Source organism: Pristis pectinata, chromosome 12 (assembly GCF_009764475.1).
Source record: "Pristis pectinata isolate sPriPec2 chromosome 12, sPriPec2.1.pri, whole genome shotgun sequence".
Classification (NCBI taxonomy): domain Eukaryota; kingdom Metazoa; phylum Chordata; class Chondrichthyes; order Rhinopristiformes; family Pristidae; genus Pristis; species Pristis pectinata.
This window is the reverse complement of record NC_067416.1, coordinates 34025491-34045862: the sequence shown is the minus strand read 5'-3', so window position 1 is coordinate 34045862 and position 20372 is coordinate 34025491. Positions and strand designations below refer to the sequence as shown.

At 39.0% G+C, this 20372-nt stretch overlaps 1 protein-coding gene across 4 annotated transcripts in view; it reads right to left on the bottom strand.

The window, feature by feature from the left end:
• atad1b (ATPase family AAA domain containing 1b) overlaps positions 1 to 20040 on the bottom strand; it is a 30120-nt gene extending 10080 nt beyond the window's left edge. The window contains exons 1-6 of one of the 4 annotated variants that reach the window (XM_052027402.1): positions 19633 to 20040; positions 17744 to 17875; positions 14675 to 14853; positions 5963 to 6061; positions 3134 to 3254; positions 658 to 858 (exon numbers count right to left, since the gene is read on the bottom strand). In XM_052027402.1, coding sequence (XP_051883362.1) covers positions 658 to 858; positions 3134 to 3254; positions 5963 to 6061; positions 14675 to 14848 — 595 coding nt within the window. In that variant the 5' untranslated portion in view covers positions 14849 to 14853; positions 17744 to 17875; positions 19633 to 20040. Of the gene's footprint in view, positions 1 to 657; positions 859 to 3133; positions 3255 to 5962; positions 6062 to 14674; positions 14854 to 17743; positions 17876 to 19430; positions 19566 to 19632 lie in introns of those variants that run through there. The other 3 variants (XM_052027403.1, XM_052027401.1, XM_052027405.1) reach the window with 3 other exon arrangements.
• Between the last annotated feature and the right edge of the window lie 332 nt (positions 20041 to 20372).

The window sequence follows — 20372 nt, the reverse complement described above, 5'->3', positions numbered from 1 at the left end:
GAAGAGGTTTGGCCCGACAGACCTATATCAGTATTTATGCTCCAAACAAACCTCTTGCAAGCTCTCAACATCCCAGAACCTATTTTTTTCTCTCTCAAGTACTTATCTTGCTTCCCCCACACTGGAGGATAACAGATCAGTTGACATGTGAATTGCTGATACATTAAATGGATGGAATAGAGATTTTCATCAACACCAAGAAGGTCAAAGCATTTTAGAATGGGCATTATTAAAGCTGTCAATCAGTGGGTCAGGATCAGCATCGAAAGAATTTGTTACAATTCCAATATCTTGACATCATTATTTATCTAACGTCATTACTATTCACATTTAATTCTTTACCTTTCATCAAGCAAAATATGGGATTAAATTACCAATTCCAACTCAAAGTGACTACAAGAAAGAGGCTGGGCTCCAATGTTATAGTAATGACATTCTGGACAACTGCTCAAAACAGCAATGGTGAATCAGGCAGCGGTGAATCAGGCAGCCAGCAGAATGAAATTTATCAATTACGTGGGTGACAATGATAGATACGACATCAGATAGTGTTGAGTCCACCCAAAACATTTTACATTTCACAAATATGTATCTTCAATTATAAATCTGTATTGTGACTTGAACAAAATGTGGACAACCAGAATTACAAAAGCTTACCAATTTCATCAATAAAGATGATCGAAGGTTGCAGTTTTACAGCCAATGAAAATACAGCTGCAGCCAGTTTTTGGGATTCTCCGTACCATTTATCAGTCAAGGTGGATGGCTGTAAGTTAATGAATCGACATCCAGCTTCTTTAGCAGTAGCCTTAGCAATGAGAGTTTTTCCACAACCTGGAGGCCCATACAGAAGTACACCTAAAGTGAAACAAACAGCATTCCTGAAAGTTATATGAGGATTTCATCATAGCACATGGAACAACTTTTCCAACCAGTAAAGTTAATTTCAGGAGGTAGGAAATGAGGAGTGTGTATCAATAAGAGGAATATCACCTCAGCTTCAGTACATGGATCATTCTGCATGGAAAAAATGCTGGATTGATCATTGTATGATGTTCTTAACACTACTGACAGCAATCTGAACACATTATACATGTATTGACTGGAGCAACCATGCAAAGCAACCCTATCACTGCTTTACTAGCACACCATATTAGATTAGAATTATGAGTACAAGTGCAACAAAACTATAGACTTTGCTTAATTTCATAGCTCACTCACCACTGGGTCAAAAGGCCATGGGTCAATCCTTAGCTCAGAGCCTTAAGCACAAAAAACATAATCTGACATTTCACTGAAGCAGAATCGGAACAATGCACTGTTGGCAATTGTGTTTGCTTAGATGATGTTAAACCATGGCTCCATCTGCTCTCTCAGGTGGCATAAAATATCTGGCAGTGTTATTCTGAAGAGTGAGAGTTATTGCCAGTGTCCAGGCCAATATTTATCTTTCAATCAAAAGCTCCAAAACAGATTTGGGTAACTATTACACTGCTATTTGTGGGAGCTTGCTGTGCACCATTGGCCAGCACTTATAGTGATTCCACTTCAAAAGAGCTTCATTAGCTGTGAAGTAATTTGGTATTTCTGAAAGGCATGGTGGAAGGCCCAAGTAAATAGGAATCTTTCATTCTAGAAACAAATCATTCAGCTCAGTTGGTCTATGCTGTTTATGCTTCACCAAAGCTTCTTCCCTTTGTTCTTTTAACTTCATCAAAAAAAAAGGCTTCTTGTTGGTAGAAACACAAGCGTAATGTATAATGTTGATCCTTTATACCAGAAAATTACCCCTCAGTTCCACCCTTCAACAAATGCCCAATTTTCATCACTCCATCAGCAGTGATAATTACTTTCAGATACCTGGATGTGTTCCTGGATTCCCTCCCCCACATCTCTTTACCTCCATTTCCAAGAAAGTCCTTAAAGCCTAGCCTTTTGGCTAATCTTTATGAGTCTCAAAGTCAGTGTCAAATCTTACCTGAAAATGTCCTATGGCAATGCATTGGCTGTTGAACACATGAAGGGGCCAACCCAAAATGGCAACCATCTATTTCCCTCTACAGATGCTGCCTGACCTGTTGAGTTCATCTAGCAGTTTGTGTTTTTTGTTGTACCTGCATGTTCACTTTCAGTAACTTGCATAAAGCACACCTAGGTCCCTTTGAACATTAGTATGACCCAATCTCTCACCATTTAAAAAATACTTCTTTTTCTAGTTTGTGCACCAGGTAATGTTTGCTGTGTTCCCTTCTCCCTCACCAGGAGCCCAGTTCCCATGCTACCTACCCACTCTCCAAGACCCTGATTCCTGCGTTTCCTTTCAACTGACCTAGTTCACTGGACAACTTATTACTATATTGTATATTTTTAAAAATTGATTTGAAGTCTTGAGGTATCAATAGAATTCACATTCAATAATCTGGAAAATCTGCAGAGCTTGCCAGATTATCAGAGTTCTACATGTGACATTTTGTCTCCTCAGCTAAATTGTTGATACAGATTGTGAATGGCCGGGGCCAATCACCAATCACAGCGGTACTCCATTGGTCATACCCCACCAACCTGAGAAGGATCCATTTATTCCCATTCTTTGCTTTATGTCCAATAACCAATTCCCAATCCATGTCAGTGTATTAACTTTGATTCCACGTACTCCAACTTACCAAACACGTTCTAAATATCTGAAAGCATATCCACTGGCTCCCCCTCATCTACTCATCACATCCTCAAAGAATTCCAGCAGATCAGTCAACCATGATTTTCCTTTCATAAATCCAAGCTAACTGCTCAATCCTATTATTCTTTAAGGTGTTGTGTTATTACATCCGTTATTATAGATTCCAGCAGTTTCCCTGTCACTGATTATTAGGCAAATGGATAGTTAATTCCCTGCTTCCACACTCCCTCCTTTCTTAAATAGTGGGATCACGTTTGACCTCAGATCCAGAGGAACAATTCTAGAACCTACTGAAGTTAAAGTGCATGCTATAACCATGCCTGCCAATTGGTTACTTAAAATATAGCTCAACAGCCCTAAATTGTAAATCTTGCATGAATATACTACTAAAGTTAGTTAAGTGCCTATCCCATATGTACCAATCCCTACACCCACTACCCACCCCCCAATGCATACCTTTTGGAGGCTGCAACAGCCTGGAACCTTCAAATAAATGCCTTTTTTGAATTGGTAATATCACAGTGTCTTTGAGCTCTGCAATCACATCATCCAAGCCAGCAACATCATCCCATGTAACCTGTTGAAGGCACAGGAACACATGAAGCTATTGTATTAACAATGATCAGTAGTACTATATATTGTAGCAGTTTTAATGAAAAAATGTTGAGTGCAGTTGTTGAAAGGTACAGGTAAATTTCATCAACAGCTTTATTTTATTTACTCTATAGAATTTTTTTTGTAATATTTAAAAACTATCCAGTGAAAATAATATTTGAAATGCCAATACAAAAGCTAATTGTAGTTAAATGCCTTGAAACATTAAATGATATTAGCAGTTAACAATCTCGTCAACTTCAAAAGATTTTTAAAAAAAAGCAGCCACTGCTCCTTCGCAATACAATCCTTTGATTTTAATGTCTTTGGGATGTAACAGTATCACAGCAACAGCTCAGGTAGAAAATGAAGATGGCAGGACCAAAAATTTCCTTCTGAAACTGATAAACCATGATCCTCCAGAGTCAATATAACTTATAGCACCAAATAAACATCAGTGGCATAATTTAATGCAATTTCTAATGCGCAATTGCAGTGGAATGTTAAAAGTTATTAGGCAGAACAATTTAAAATCTGGTGCAAGGTAGGAAATATAATAGGAAATATTATAAAATAGGAAAGTTGTGGGCATGCTACATTGGCGCCGGAAGCGTGGTGACACTTGCGGGCTGCCCCCAGAACACTCTACACAAAAGATGCATTTCACTGTGTATTTCGATGTACATGTGACCAATGATGTCTTATATCATTATTTTATATTTTGAAAAATTAAACACTATCTGACATTAGACGGCAGATATTATCATTTTATTACTTGTAGCTGCATTGTTTACTGAAGGCAACTTCACCAGCATCATGTGAATTGAGAGTGGAGACCGTAGAAAATAAATGCAGTTCTATGGTTTACAGGATCCCAACCTGCAACATTATTACTGCCCCCAAATGGTTCTCAGTAGAATGCCAAGTACATTACTGACGGACAAATAAGGAAGCCGCTTGGTGAGTAATTAAAATTATCCCCGCTCAGACCTTGATTTCAGAATTTCCTTGATTATAGATTAGCTCGATTCCCAAGGTTCTTTAACTAGTAATCACATCCAGGAATTGAAATGAGAGAAAGCATTGGAATTTACTGAAATGACTCATTATTAATTCCTATATAAACAAGAGAACAGTTTTAAATACCAACTTAAAAACTATAAATGAGCAGACAGCTTTCTACTTAATTTAAAGGCTTCCACACATTTTAAATTGTGAAATACAATTTTGAAGTCATGTTCTATTTACACAGCTTATCCTTTACATTTTTCTTTTCTGCAGATTATGCTGCAGAACAGAAATCAAAGCGGGTAGATACTGTGGAAAATACAGAAGCAAATTTTGAGCAGTTTTTTTTTGTGTATCTTTTCCTTCAAAGATGAACTAATTCAAAAGCCTTGATTCAGAAGCTGGGGCATTTAAAAGCAAGATAAATTTCCTGCCATTACATTTTAAAACAGCATGCAGAATTGTGCTCATCTGTTTTAAAATGTTAAAATACTTATCCATGACAGGCTCTAACATCGACAGTAAATACAACAATTTCATTTTGAGACAAAATACTAGCTTAAGTCACCCATGGCATTAAAAAAAATTGTTACAAATTTTTTTTCATTTCTAGTGCTCTTCATTGTCAATGTGTGGAATTATCCATGCAAGTTTTAACACACATTATTGCCAAAGATTTACACTTGCATTAGACAAGGAGTATCTTCAGTCCCTTTATCCAAATCATTCATGTAAACTGTAAAAAAGCATAGGTGCCACTTAATACATATTACCAATCAGAAATGCCTACTCCTTTTCCTGTCATCCAGCTAGTTTCCTATTCATGTCAATATATTATTTCTTGCACCATAGGCTTTTATTTTCTGCAATAATCTTTGATGCTGCACATTATCAAATGCCTTCTAAAAATCTAACCATATTCAGTTTCCCCATCATCTTCACCACATGTAATTCCTTCAAAGAACTCCAATTAATTTCCAGTTACTGTACCATACAAAAAACTTGAAACAAACCAAGTAGCTGAAAGGACATCATTATGATTTCTGTTGGAGGTAGAGGCTTAGCAACTTTTAGTACCACTAACCTAATGCACTGGCAAGATGTAAGATCATGTGTGAGACTCTCTAAAGGGCAGGATTCTACTCCAAAATAAATTGTTTAGAGAGGTGACCATCCCTTTCCACATGCATATATAGAAGATTTTAATAGGGATTAATTCTCTTAGGCTGCTTTTCTGCACCTTAGATTGGCCAGTTCCAAGGTTCTATTGGAAGGATATAGTATCAGATTACCTGTTGGTTGAATGAAATGTAACATCAGAGTTACTAGCATATCAGAAAGGTATTAATACTAAAAAAAAACATTCATTTCCAAACTTGAACTCTATTACAGGGAAAAGGGTCAATACTCTCCACTGAATACAGCAGATGTGCTAAGTCCAGGATTCAGAGACCTTCCAACACCACTTACCAGACCTGATGAAGCAAACAATGGCCTGATCCTTTAATGAAGACGATAATATATTTAAACTGCCAGCTTAAAAAAAAGCAGGTGGTCTGTATTAGAAGTCCACAATATTGCAACTGCAATAGTGCACATCTAATACAATGATTACTATCTCTACCCTATCCAGCTTTTGTTTTCAAATATGAGAACACCAAATATAATTAAAGCATGCCTTACCTGCATACTCAGAGGGTCCACAAGGTGGGCTGCAATACTCATCTCATATTCTGAAAGCTTGACATTTTTTACACCAATCTGCTTCATTAGTCTTTCTGCCTGAAAATCAATTGATAATTAATCTAAATTTTAATAGAAAACAAAAACAGGCTCACAACTGCACCTGAATATTTATTCTCACATTTCAACTACATTACATGACAACAACTGAATTTTCAATTCAAAAGAAAATGGTTTATTTCAAACTTCAAAGTGCATATTAGATACTTTTCGATGAATAAAAGCAAACAACAAATTATAACAAATATTTACTTAAAGTTTAAAAAAATTGTCCAATGCCTTGCATTCACCTTCCATGGGATGCCCACAATCACACTTTGTGGCCATACTGCTCCCAATTTCCTAGCACATTGCTGCTGTGGACTCCCTGCAAGACAGAACAGCTCACAAACAGTGGTTTGGCCTTAGCTGGCACACACCAAGGCCAACCCCTTGCTCATGTTGCCAGAAGATGTTTTCCAATGTCTCTAAAACATCCATGGCATTTAGAAATGGTTGAAATACATTTAATCGAAATTTTAAAAAAATATTTACAGTATTACTAATGTACTATTTTAATTAAGGTTTAAGTTACAAGTCCCTTGGTTTCACTTACTGTTTTAATGGACGTCAGCCATCCCATTCAAATGAGCAAGATTGTTACTCATATTCTAGTGGTTGATATAAAGTTAATCAGCCCTTCGAGTCAGTACTCATTCTAAACCCAGGGGTACAACAGGAGATCAGATGGAACTGTGCACAGCATCTGATCTCCAGCACATTCTATATTTCTGCACTGCAGTTTGCAGGCACAGAAGTCCGGAACAATGATGCAATGCAAGCAGCATCAGCATTGACAGGCCCAATAAAATGAACATAAGCGCATTTACCCGAACCAGCCTGCCTCATAAAATATACATTAGTCCATTCAATAACCTGTTTGCATTCAAGACCATGGCATTGTACAATGTTCCAAAGTGCTAAAGTTACAGAGTGTCCCAACTTTCATAGCGTCCCTTCTAATACCCGAGCTTATAAGGAAATATATAAAATGCACATTATCATAACACTGAATGGCAAGTAACTAAACAACATACAAGCAATTGAAACGTGTATTTGGAATATTTGAAAATTAACTTTAAAAATTTGAAAGTAACTTAATTGAGTAATATTTGGCTTTTATGGGCAATTTGGCCTGATGGGCAATCCCACTAAACATTGATTATGAGCTGGTTGTAAAGAGTCCAATGCTGCTTAAATTTAAGTGCAAAGAATTATTCAACTTCTATCGGTGCTGAGATTAAAAACATAGGAATGCTTTCTCATCAAGCCAGTTTCATTCAAAATAAATCTCAAGCATGCAGAGATTTGTAGAGATGAGGAAGGTCACAAGTTTGATTAACGAGTTTTAGCAAGGTGGCTGATCTCAGTCACTGTAGTATCAGGGAACTAAAATTGGGCACTAAAGTTGGGAAGGCAAAAATCAAAAATGTTTTACTCTCCTCCGTCCTGTTGAACATTTATGTTGTCTGGGAGAGTTTTATGTTCATTCAAGGCTCCTGGGCTTCACAGGCAAGCCAGCATTTAATTGGCCATTCCTAGTTGCCCTTGAGGTGGTGGTGGTGAGCTGCCTTGAACCACTGCAGTCCTTGAGGTGTGGGTATACCCACAATGCTGTTAGGGAGAGAGTTCCAGGATTTTGACCCAGCAACGGCGATGTGTTTCCAAGTTAGAATGGTGTGTGGCTTGGAGGGCAACTTCCAAGTGGTATTGTTCCCATGATTTTACTGCTCTTGCCCTTCTAGCTAGTAGAGATCGTGGGTTTGGAAGGTGCTGTCTAAGGAGTTTTGGCAAGTTGCGGCAATGCATCATGTTGATGGTAAAAACTGCTGCTGCGCATCAGTGGAGGAGTGAGTGAATGGTTGTGGATGCGGTGCCTATCAAGTGCAAAGCTGAGCTGTGATTCCTTCTAAGGAAGTTGCTTTCCACAGGAACAATGACTGTTTGGAGAAAATAGGAGAGAGAAATTGGCACCTACAAAACAAAAACTGCAATGAAGGAAGGAAAGGTGTGGTGTAGAGAGGTTGCATAGCAGTCACTATAACTTCAATCTCAACTAAGCAGCCACAGTTTTAGATGCAAACTATATTTTATCTATCTAGTTTTATCTAGTTCAGATAATTTGACATTACTTCATTTGTTAAGCAAAATGACATGGAAACACTGGCAAGATTGTCTTGTCCTATAGAAATAACATATTTCATTGACAATTTGTCAAATGGCATTATCAGGGAGTTGCTATGGTCTTAATGTGTGGTAGTAAATAAGGATAATATTTTTTAAATGTCTGAAAAGATTTGCACCTGACAGATCTCAATCTCATGGTATTTCTTTTAAAGTAATAAAATGCAATCCTTTAAATGAAAAAAAAGATTCATCAGTTCCACTCACCCTCCTCCTGAAGAAAGTATATACAAAAAAGTGTAGGTGGGGGAAAGCATGGTGAACACATACCCAGATTAGGGAGTTACTAGTTACCAAGCAGTTAAACAAAACAAGAGTTTTAAATAGCTTTTGGAGAAGGAATCAAGTATTCCTATTAGTCAACCAATGCTCAGATTAAGCAAATTGTAAAATTCTGACAATGCCAGCTACCTATAAATCTGATAGAAATATTAAACATTGAATTTTATATCTTGAAATCTCTGATTGGCCACAAAATAAATTTAAAATCAAAATCTTCAACAAATTTACTGAATTCAAACTTCCAAGTCAGGCTAAAGCTATAGTGCTCTGGTTAGACCTCAGCAACCCCATACTGTTACTGTGACATGTTTTCTGACATGCGAAGTTAGCCGTTCAAATGGCAATACCAAACAGAACAATGAAACAGATCTCCAATATTAAAAACTATGAGAGCAACCTGGAGGGACATACCATAAAAGGAATTCTGTACAAAAGTACAATATATAAAATCCTAAAATTATACTTTGACTTGATAAGGTGGTTCAGAGTTGCGAAGAATAAGTTGAGGATAACTGATAAGTTATTTTAAAGAAAATGAAGTCTGAAGCAATATGCTTCTGCCAGGAAAAGATTGCAAGCTTGGTATCCAGGAAGAGCAAGATTTGAGTCTGGAACCCTTCCTCCTCCATGTGAATGAAATACATGGTTGAATACACACACGTAGTTTGTTTGTTTATGATCATGTTCCTTTTCATTTTTGAAAATTTGAGCAAGAATTAGCATTCTTGATGTATACCTTGCATTCTTAACCATAAATTTAATAACCAAGTTGCATCCCTTCTCAGTAATTTAAAATCCTGGCTCTCATCTCCAAACAATCTTTTGCCCAATAGCCCTTTGCAAGTCTTTCTTCATAATTTAAATCCCCAAGAAAATTTGTTTTAAATTTCTACCTATAAGATTTTAAGATAGCAGCTCAAGTAAATCAATCTTCCACAGCATTCACTGAACTGACCAGTTTCTAGCAGTCAGCTGCGAGGCAAAATTAGAGGAGGCTGTGAGAAAAAGTAATTTGAAAAGAAGTCTCGGAAAGATGGTGACCTCTTTGAAGATGGACAAAGGTGCATTACACATTGAGACCCAGTCGACAGAAGGAGATAAAGTAATGAATTACAGCTCTTGTTGTAGTTAGATTTCAGCAGAACAATCACCACTCTTCATAGTTAAACACTGAAATGTACTGAACAGCACAATGATATGGAAATGCAACAAAAGCACTATTCTGCAATCCTCATTTTCATAATGCGAGTACTAAACAACTCACAGAACTACAGCAAACTCAGGTTTGTATCTCATTAGAAAACTGCTGAGACAAAAGTAACATAAGAGGTCAAAGCAATACTGCCCATTTACTCAGATTAGGTCAGCATTGGAGAGGTATACTTACTGTTCAATATAGAAATTTAAACTGACTGGTTTATCACAGTAAAACGTCTTCTCTTTGTCAGTATTGTTATGGGTTCAAATTGCACTTGAGGACTTGGACACATAACTCGAGTGACACTCCAATACAATGTTGAGGAGGTGCTACATTGTTGGAAGTGCTGTCTTTTGAATGAAACAATAGACTAAGACACTGTCTGCTATTTCAAATACATGTAAATCAAATCCCATGACATTATCTAGAAAGCAATTGGTTTCCTCAGCAACGTTTATCTCCCAATCAAGATCTGTAAAACAGAATACCTGATCACTTACCTCAGCGCCGTTTGTGGTACCTTGTTTCGCACAAATTGGCTGTCACATAACCTGATATTACAGCAGGTAATATACATAAAAATTACTTCATTGACTAAATGTTTCCTTGGTCACAAATGACGTCACATTGAACATTTTGTTTAGGAAAAGTCCTTTGACATTATATTCAACCTATTCCATAGAGAAGATATCAAGCCAAGGCCCTCTACCTCTCTGCTTAAATGCTTCGAAAAGTATTTAAATGTTATGAAAGGTATCATGGTACAAGATGAGCAGTGGCCTGGCCTGGACAGCACCATTAGAAAGCTCTGAACTAAACATGTAGCTCCTTTGACAGTATATCATGGACTGAGGATGAGCTATCAGACAGCAATAAGAATAAGTGTCATTTTCAGTCTGAGAAGCTGAAATTGGTCAAGTACTACAGAGATCAGTGCAGGTGCCCTAGCTGTTCACAATCTATATCAATGATTTGATTAGGGTACCAGGCATGATAATATTCATGAATGTTGAATACATGGGTAATAGTTTAGGTTCGGAGCAGGATGCTGAGAAACTTCAGGGGAATTGTTAATCAACATCATTAAAAGGCATTAACTTCCTTGATTCTTATGGAATATTTTGTCTGTCTAAATTGCAACCGCTGCACTTCAAAGTAATTATCTGATGCATTGAAGGCATTGCTGAGAGAAGTGACCTCATGCTATACAAATAGAAGGCTTTTCTTTCAACTGACTCAATCTTCTGGAGTTAATAAAATAACAACAAAAGAAATAGCAGCAGTAGGCCATTAACGCTTTGCATCTGCTCCACTGTTCGATAAGATTGTGACAGAAATTTTATCATGGCACCACTTTCCGGCACAAAGCAAATATTTCATGATTCCCTTAATATTTATTGATTAGTGTCTTCAATATATTCAGCAACTGATCCTCCATAGCACTATTTGTTAGGAAATTCCAAAGATTCATCATTCTCTAGCTGAAGAAATTTTTTCACTTCTCAGTGAATCACAGACCCCTTACTCTGATTCTGTGACCCCCCCCCCCCATTCTAGACATTCCAGTCAAGGGAATCACCATCCCTGGGGCTACCCTGTCAGAACTTTCTATTTCAATGACACCAGCTCTTCTAAACTCTGGAGTGCAGGCTCAGTTTGCTTAATCCCTCCTCATAAGACAAAGGTCCCCATCTCAGAAATCAGGTGAACCTCTGATGTACTCTTATCACACTTATCCTTCCTCAGGGAGAGAGAGTAGACCTGTATACCATATTTAACGTAGTCTCACCAGGGTCCTATCTAATTTTTACTCTTGTACTCAAATACTTTTGCAATAAAGGCCAACATGCCACCTGCCTTTCTAGATCTTTGCTGTAGCTGCACACTAACTTGCAATGATTTGTGCACAAAGACTCAGGTCCCTCTGATCCTTCTAATCTCTCACCATTTAAAGAATACTCCACTTTTCTATTCTTTCCACATTATATTTCATTTGCCACGTTCTTGCTCATTCATATAGCTTGCCTGTATTGCTCAGATGATTCTCTGCATAAGTCACAACTCACAACGTCACATAGCTTTGTATCATCAGCAAACTTGGAGCTACTACGCTTGGCTCCTCATCCAAGTCATTGATATGGATTGGGAATAGCTGGGACCCCAGCACTGATCCCTGCAGCAACCAATAGCCACAGCTTTCCACAGGGACCACTCTCTGATTCGCTCATCCCTTCCCCTCTCCAGGAACTTTCCCATGCAACCATAGGGGTGTAGCACCTGTCTGAACACCTCCTCCCTCACCACCAACCGGGGCCCTGAACAGCCCTTCCAAGTGAGGGAGAGATTCACATGCATCTCCTCCAACCATGTTTACTGCATTCGGTACTCTTGATGTGGCCTCTGCTACATCGCTGAGACCAAGTGCAGACTAGGCGAGTGCTTTGCCAAGCACCTGCGCTCTTTCCACCATGCCTCATGGAGCTACCAGTTGCTAGCCATTTTAATTCCCCTCCCCATTCCCCCACCAAGCTGTCTATCCTCAGCCTATTCCACTGCCAAGGTGAGGCTGAGTGCAAACTAGAGGAACCTCGTATTCCGCCAGGGTAGTCTACAACCCAATGGGATGAACTTCAATTCTCCAATTTAAGGTAACCTCCCGTCCCTTTTTCCTCTCGCTTTGATCTACCTCATTCCTCCTACACCCATCCCACCCAGCCCATCACCTTGTTTCTTTCCCTTTCTCCACCCACTCCATCTGCCATCACCCACACACTCCTCCCACTGGGTCCTCTCACTATTGTACCCATCTGCCCACCCCACCTCACCCATTTGGTTCCATGCTCCACCTTCCTTTCCCATCAAATTCCATCATCTGCAACCCTGTCTGCCTCTATTAATCGGCTCCCAGCCTTTGTCGTTATTTTTCTCTCCCCATCACCCCTCTTCACCCGGATCCCATCACCTCTCTTCACCCGGATCCACCCATAGCTTGCCAGCTCTTGCTCCACCCCTTCCCCTCACCTCTTTATACTGGTTAACTCCCCTCTATCTTTCAGTCCAGATGAGGGGTCGCGTGACCTGAAACATCGACTGTTTATTTCCCTCCACAGATGCTGCCTGGCCAGTTGAGTTCCTCCAGGAGTTTGATTTTTGCTCCAAATTCCAGCATCTGCAGTCTCTTGTACCTCCAACTAGTCACAACCTCCCAACTTGAAAGTGATTCTACTCAGTGTGTTGCCCAATCTTCAATCCACTATACTGACAAGGAGCTAAGTATTGGTATTCATGTGAAAAATTACACAGTACATTTTACAACCTCTGGTCATCCAGTCACACGTTAGAGTCAATTGGAAACTTTATAATAACCAGCCACCATTAGAGTGTGCAAACAATGTGCACACAAGGTCCTACAATGAGAAAAATTACCTTTAATGTTTGAAAAATTTGGCAATATTGGCCAGCACATAAAAGTCTGCCAGAGCACCAGAACTCCTGTACTCATTGTCACAGAGCTATGCATTGTTTAGACCAACCCAAGCAACATTTAACATTTCATCTGAACAATCTTTAACAATACCTGTGACACTCCATTACTAATAATCTTTCTTTTTAATGCACATATAACTCCTTCGTTTACTGTGCAATGCACCTTATTTCAAATCATGTGGACTGAATAGACAAATTACTATGTTTTAATATGTCTAATACATTAAAAATGCTTTAAGTAAGCACTCATATATAAGCACAAATTTATCTCTAAAAAGCTGTTCACAATCATTGGGCAAAATTCCTATGCTGAACAAGGCAGAGATTGAAGCTTTTTATTTTAAAAATCACTTTGTTATCTTATACAACAAATTATGAAGATACTTTGAGTACTTTAAGATATAGGCTATCACTGGGTTACGAATAGTTGACTCATGGACACCCCTACATACGAACAAGCTCCCATAATATTATTAAATTCAAAAGTATGGCATATGCACATACATTCCTTCCTACAAATGGCAGAACTAGTTTCCTCTCCCTCTCTTCACTTTTAGTAGTTGTTCTTTCAAATCAGTCTTAAGTGCTTTTGATGCCATTCATCACAATACTGTGGAGATATGGTTATCAATAGAGTGATATTTGTCTATTTTCCAACTTAAGGATAAAATCAATTTATGGATGTCTGTAAAAATGGAATATTCATTACCTGGGGACAGCCTACATATATCCAGTCTTTGATGTAGAAAGTATAGCTCAATCCCATTTAATTTCATTTAGCACATACATTAACCAGTGAGCAAAACAGACGACCACAGATCAATTTTGACCATACTCACTGTAAGTAAACAGTAATGTACAGTATCCCCACCCTCCTGATCCTGACCTAATTGTACTAACTAAAACCTCTTCCTTTATGAAAATCTGTTTGTTCTTTCCAACTCGTATATGAACATGGTCAAATATATATTACTTTTATTTAAAATCATCCTGTGTGGGGCAAATACTTGTGACATTGGGATTTTGGTCATTTTGTGTAAACTAACCACTTTAAATAGATTCACCTATATTTCTCAACCAATTTATTAAGCCAGTTTCTAGTCATTAGATGGTTCTGTCGTGCAAGTTTATGATAGCTGTCCTTCGATTGTGTTACTCATTTTAATGTACAAAACATATTCACTAACTGCCCCTAGGCAACATCAAGCATAATTTACAAATGACACAAATATTTCATCTGATCAGTATTCAGTTCACCCCACCGAAATATATTAAATATATCTCATAGCTGACAATAATACATCCTCCTGACTGTAAAAATGAGCAAAGGCTAAAAATATTTTTAAGTGAGATCATTTTCATAGAATCGTACAGCACAGAAAAGGGTTCTTTTGGCCAACCTCGTCCATGCTGATGCCTAGTTTGGTCTGTGTGTGTTATACATTGAGAAAACATAAACTAACCTGTTTCTGAGCTTCCACTTTTTGTTTTCTTGTAGGATCAATGGCATCTACCATCCATTTGATAGTATAGTACGTTACTGCACCAAATATTGTCAGGCGGAAGATTAAACCAACTATTTCATTCCGTGACAAAGGACGGGCCAAAGATTCTGTTGGGATTTCTTTCAAGACCATTTTTGCTGCAAGACAAATGATAGAGAGGGTTAAGAAAAGGTAGATGGCGAACGTCAATTTTCCAGCTACCATAGAGCTGTACAGTGCAGAAACAGGCTCTTCAACCCAACTCATCCATGCCAACCATGATGCCCATCTACACGAATTCCATTTGTCCACATTAGGCCTATATCTCTCCACTCCTTTCCTATCAAAGTACCTTGCCAAATGCCTTTAAAACACTGTAATTGTATCTGCCTCTATCACTTCCTCTGGCAGCTCATTCCAGTTAACTGCCAACCTCCATGTGAAAAACTTGTCCCTCTGACCTATTCCCTCTTCTTTTAGACTCCCGCACCCAAGGAAAAATACACTGACGATCTACCCCATCTATGCTCCTCAAGTTTATAAACCTTTGTAAGGTCACCCCTCAGCCTTCCAGATTTCAGTGAGAATAAACCCAGCCTCTCCAATCTCTCCTTATAAGTAAAGCCCTCCATACCAGGGAACATCCTGGTGAATATCGTCTACACTCTTTCCAACGCGACCACATCCTTCCTGTAGCGTGGCGACCAGAGCACAATACTCCAAGTGCAGCCTGGTCAAAGTTTTGTACAGCTGCAACATGACATCCCAACTGATATTCAGTGTCTTGGCCTATGAAGACAAGCACGCCGAATGCCTTTTTCACTATCCAATTCACCTGTGTCACCATTTTCAAGATGCGATGAACTTGCACCTTAAGATCCCTCCATACATCAACATTCCTGAGGTCCCTGCCATGTCCTGTTGGTATTTGTCCTAAAATCCATTATCTCACACGTCTGGATTAATCACAATCAATCACTGCTGCACTCAACTTTTCAACTCATTTGTGTCCTTTCACTACCTTCTTTGCTATTTACTACTCCACCATTTCTGTGTTTATTGTACACAAGAGTTTAAAAAAAGTTCAAAACTTTGGGATAATATACAGGAGTACCACATGCTTTCCAAAGATGAGAAGCCAGCAAATGTTGGTGCAGAGACATATCTGGTGGTTCACGAGATACAGAAAGCCAATCTGCATGTACACAAACCATTTGGAAGAGAATTGGTATACCAGTCTTTATTGCAAGAGGTTGGAATACAAAGGTTTGCTCAGATTATACTGGGCTTGGTGAGACTTCAACTATACTGCATGTGGTTATGGTCTCAGCTTCCAAAAATAAATATACACCTTGATGTCAATGGAGCACAAGTTGACCAGATTGACTTGTGCGATGTCTTATGAAGAGATGGAGGAGAATGGCCTAAATTCACTGGAATTTAAAAGAAATAATAGCTCTTCATTGATATACAAGTGATTCCAAGAGGCTGCTTTTTTTTGTGTTGGAGAGACTAGAAATAGAGTGTGTAATCCACTGAGGACTGGGACAAGGAGAGATTTCTTTATGCAAATTGTTGCAAATATTTGGAATCTTTTATTTAAACCTCAGAGCACTGTGATGCTCAAATGCTGAATATATTTAAGTTCAAGATCACAAAGCTTTACAGCCGAGAGGCTGAGTTTATGAAGATCAGATGGCACCTGAGGTACTGAATCAAACGTGCAGTTATTGAATGATGGAGCAGGCTTGAGGGACCATATAAATTAATCCTGTGTCCATTTCTTATAAGCTGATTGCAACTAGAAACTATTTATTAAACAACATTTAAAGTTTTGTTTGAAAATAAAAAGAATTGGCAGAAATATCATGTTTTGATATTGTGAAAAGAGAATCAGGGGTTTTTTGAAAAGAACACTGTTGGAGCCTGGATATATAGCAAGATTACTTCTACTAAATTTACAAAGGAAGGAGAGGGCAGACCAAAATTTTCTCCTACAAATAGTCTATTTCACTTTGTAGGTGGTCTACTAGAAATTAAGGAATTACACTTTCATTATAAAGTCAGGCAGCATCTGTGAAGACAGAAACAGAGTTAACATTTTGGATCAATGACCTTTCATCCAAACTTGGAGATAAAGAGAAAGGTTTATACTGTAGTGACAAGTGAAGGGAGCAAAGAGAACAATAGGAAAGGTCTGTGAAAGGGAGGAGGGCATATGAGATTCAATAACAAAAGCAGTGGCTGAGAATGACTGAAAGAGGTTGAAGGCTGGTGAATAGCAAAAGATATGTCTGGGGGAGGTGTAAATAGGCAGAGATGAATGAAATCTGAAGTTCCTAGAAGAGAGAAAACTGAATGCAGGAACTGAGAGATGAGGTTGGAATAGTTGATTAGATGAAATCATTGTCAAACAGCAATGACATATATTGTTGTCATTGTCAAACAGCAATAACAGCAATGAAATATATGGAACATATATAATATCAATATAGCCACAGAATATATCAATGTCTCTTGGGATCTCAAAACCCAGGCAACAATGAACTGCATGTGGAAGAAATTATAGCCAGAGCACGTGCACAAACTTGTGGGATTCTGAACCTTAAAAAATCTGAGAAGACATTGTCAAGTTGGCAAATGAGGTTGGGTTTAATGAACTAGACCAGGAAGAGTTACTGGAATCTCACAGTGAACAAGAACCTGTTCGAGTTTGATTAATAGAAGTCCCAAAGGAAACAAGAAGCCAGTAGTGGAGCACCACCACTACCAAAAGGCTTTTGGAACTTTAATCTCCTGCACCAAGATGACCTCAATTGGCTGTGCAGCAATAGATATGACCAGAAATGATAGCAAATGCCAAGCTTTTAGGTGATAAAGAAGAAAGCCATCCAGATATCTATTGACACCCTAAGTCTTGTTCATCAGCCTGCAGGAACAAGTCACAGGAAGGACCCACTATATCAATGTCACAAACTCCATCAAATTCAGATTAAGCACCAACGCCCCACCAATACGTCAACATGCAAAGCAATCACTTTCACTTACATATGAATTAGGAGCAGGGGTAAACCACTCAACCCCTCGTAGTAACCTTTCCTCCCTTGCTTATCAAGGATCTGCCTCAAAGATTATTTTGCTTCCATCGGCCTTCAAACAGAGTTCCAAAGATTCACAACCCTAAGAGAAAAAGTTGTACTTCATTCTGACTTAAATGGGTGACAGCTTATTTTTAAAAAGTGACCCCTAGTTCTAGATTCTCAAACAAGAGGGACTATTCCCACAAATGACCTATAATGACCATGTAGAAACTCGCAGGGTTCAGTGGGTGAATAACCTGAAAAGATACATTCTGAATATTTAATTATAATGATGCTTTACTCTTTCAGCTTGCAAGAAGAACTATTTTTAGTTCTTTTTGATCTAAATTCTGGAGCTCTGGAATGCAAGAGTTTTTACATTGAAACTTACAGGATACAGCTTTTTAATTTACAATTTTTTGCTAAATGGAACATTTTCCAGGAATGCAATCCTTTTGTAAATCAAGAAATAGCTGTACTAAATTGGAAGTGCAACAAGTAAACCACTACTTCAGCTGTAAGGAGTGTTTAGGGTCCAGAACAGGGGGAAGGTAAAAAGGCAGTTGGTTGCATCTCCCTTAGTTTCATGAGAAGGTGCCAAGACAAGGGGAATAAGTATTGATGGAGATGGAAGGATGGAGGAAACTTTATGGGCAGAAGTATTGTCGCAATTGTACAGGGTCCTGATGATGCCACACTTGAAGTTTTGTGCAGTTTTTGGCTCCCTTATTTAAGGAAGGATATACTGGCATTAGGGGAAGATTCACTTGGTTTATTCTTGGGATGAGAAGGCTGTCCTATCATGAGTATCATCACATTGGGGACGTTGGGAATTGCAAACGTTGATCTGTTGAATTAGAAGGGTGGAAGGACAAGGAGAACCCTTTCCTTGAATTGGGAGCAGGGAGCGAGAACAAACACAGCTGAGGAGAATCCACGAACATGCGAAGTATGGAAGGTGGTGTTGTCAGAGCAGACACAATGTAGATGGAGGAAACAGAGTGGTTGGAGTCCTTCCACACATAATGCCTAGATAGTTCTTTTATTTTCAGTTTCAATTTCCAACATCTGCAGTTTTTCAGCTTTTAGTTATTCTTCTACATTGAGTGCTATATGATCAAATTAAACATTAATATAAAAAGGATTACATAATGATTCTCACTTCTGCGGCAGTTGATTCCTGACAACAAAAGGAACACCTTATAATACATTAACTGTCTTTTAATTATAAGTTCGATAAACATACACCCACGATTTTATAGGTATAGATTACATGTCAGCGGGAAAATCCAGTGACACAATTCAAACACGCTGAACAGGCTGCGTCATGTTTGAATAATAATTGACATTTTTCATTACAAAGCCAACCTTTGAGGAAATCTGCTTATCCCCATCACATTGAAAAACACTAGTGTGTGTGAGACAGAGTGAGAAAGAGAGAGAGAGAGAGAGAGAGAGATGCCGCAACTGTTCAGAAACATAGAAGATCCTGAATGAACTTTCAGGGTCATTTCCCACTAGAACTGCCCTCCTGGGTTTCACACTTTTCTGGAGAGGCCGAGCCCCGTCCACGCTTGGACACGGCGACATCAGAAACAATATCAACCTGCTTTAAACTCCGCGGCCTTGTTTCACTCCCCCCAAGGTTAAGTTACCGATCGGCGGGACTCCTTGCAGCCTGATGCCCGGCCCGGCGTCCACCAGTATCTGCCAGCTCACGCAGACTTACACCCCGACATCCGACCCGATGCCCACCTCAACCGACTGTGTCCCGCAGCCAAGGACACGACCCTCCCGGCGGCGGGGGGGGGGGGGGGGGGGGGGGGGGGGGGGACGCGGCGCCTGAGACAAACTCACCTGGGCCTGAAGCGAGGGGAAATGCGCATGGCTGTCCGACCCGCTTCCTCGTCCGCCTCCACACGACGTACGAGCAACAGTGGGCTGACTCCGTGGTTCCGTGATCACTGGGAGGGAGTTAAAGCTGTTGCACAAGCTGGCAGATGCCGACTCCGATTTCTGCAAATCTACTCTGAACTTAACCTGGTTGGTGGTGAAAACTAAGTAAGAAACCCCTGCAATGATATCAAGATCTTCCTTTGTCCTTTTCCATTCTTTCTAGATATGTGGTACAAATTTTTTTTTACTCCATAGAACATATTTTCCATAGAAAAAAAGTGTACATACAATTCATACAAATACAGGCATTAGTGTTGACCATGGTGTTAACAGTTGCTCACTGAGGCATAGCAGCAGTAGATGTATACCGATGGAGCAATTCTATTGGGTTTTCTTAAGGGACCTCGACGGGTGAAGTTTAGGAAAGAAAACATTAGTTATTTCTGGGAAATGTCTTTTTTTTAAAAAAAGTTATTTATTTTATTGCTAAACGCAACATCACAAAGTAGAATTTATGAGCTTAATTTAGAAACCACCAGTTGTGTTTCATCCAATAGACATTGAAGAGCAATTTTGAAGAGAATTGCCGTTAAAAACATGCCGCAGACTTCAGTGAGAGGAATCATTAAGCTGAGAAGTGATATTGTAAAAGAGAAAATGCACAACCGTTTCACGAATCCTTTCTGATTAACGCGTGTAAT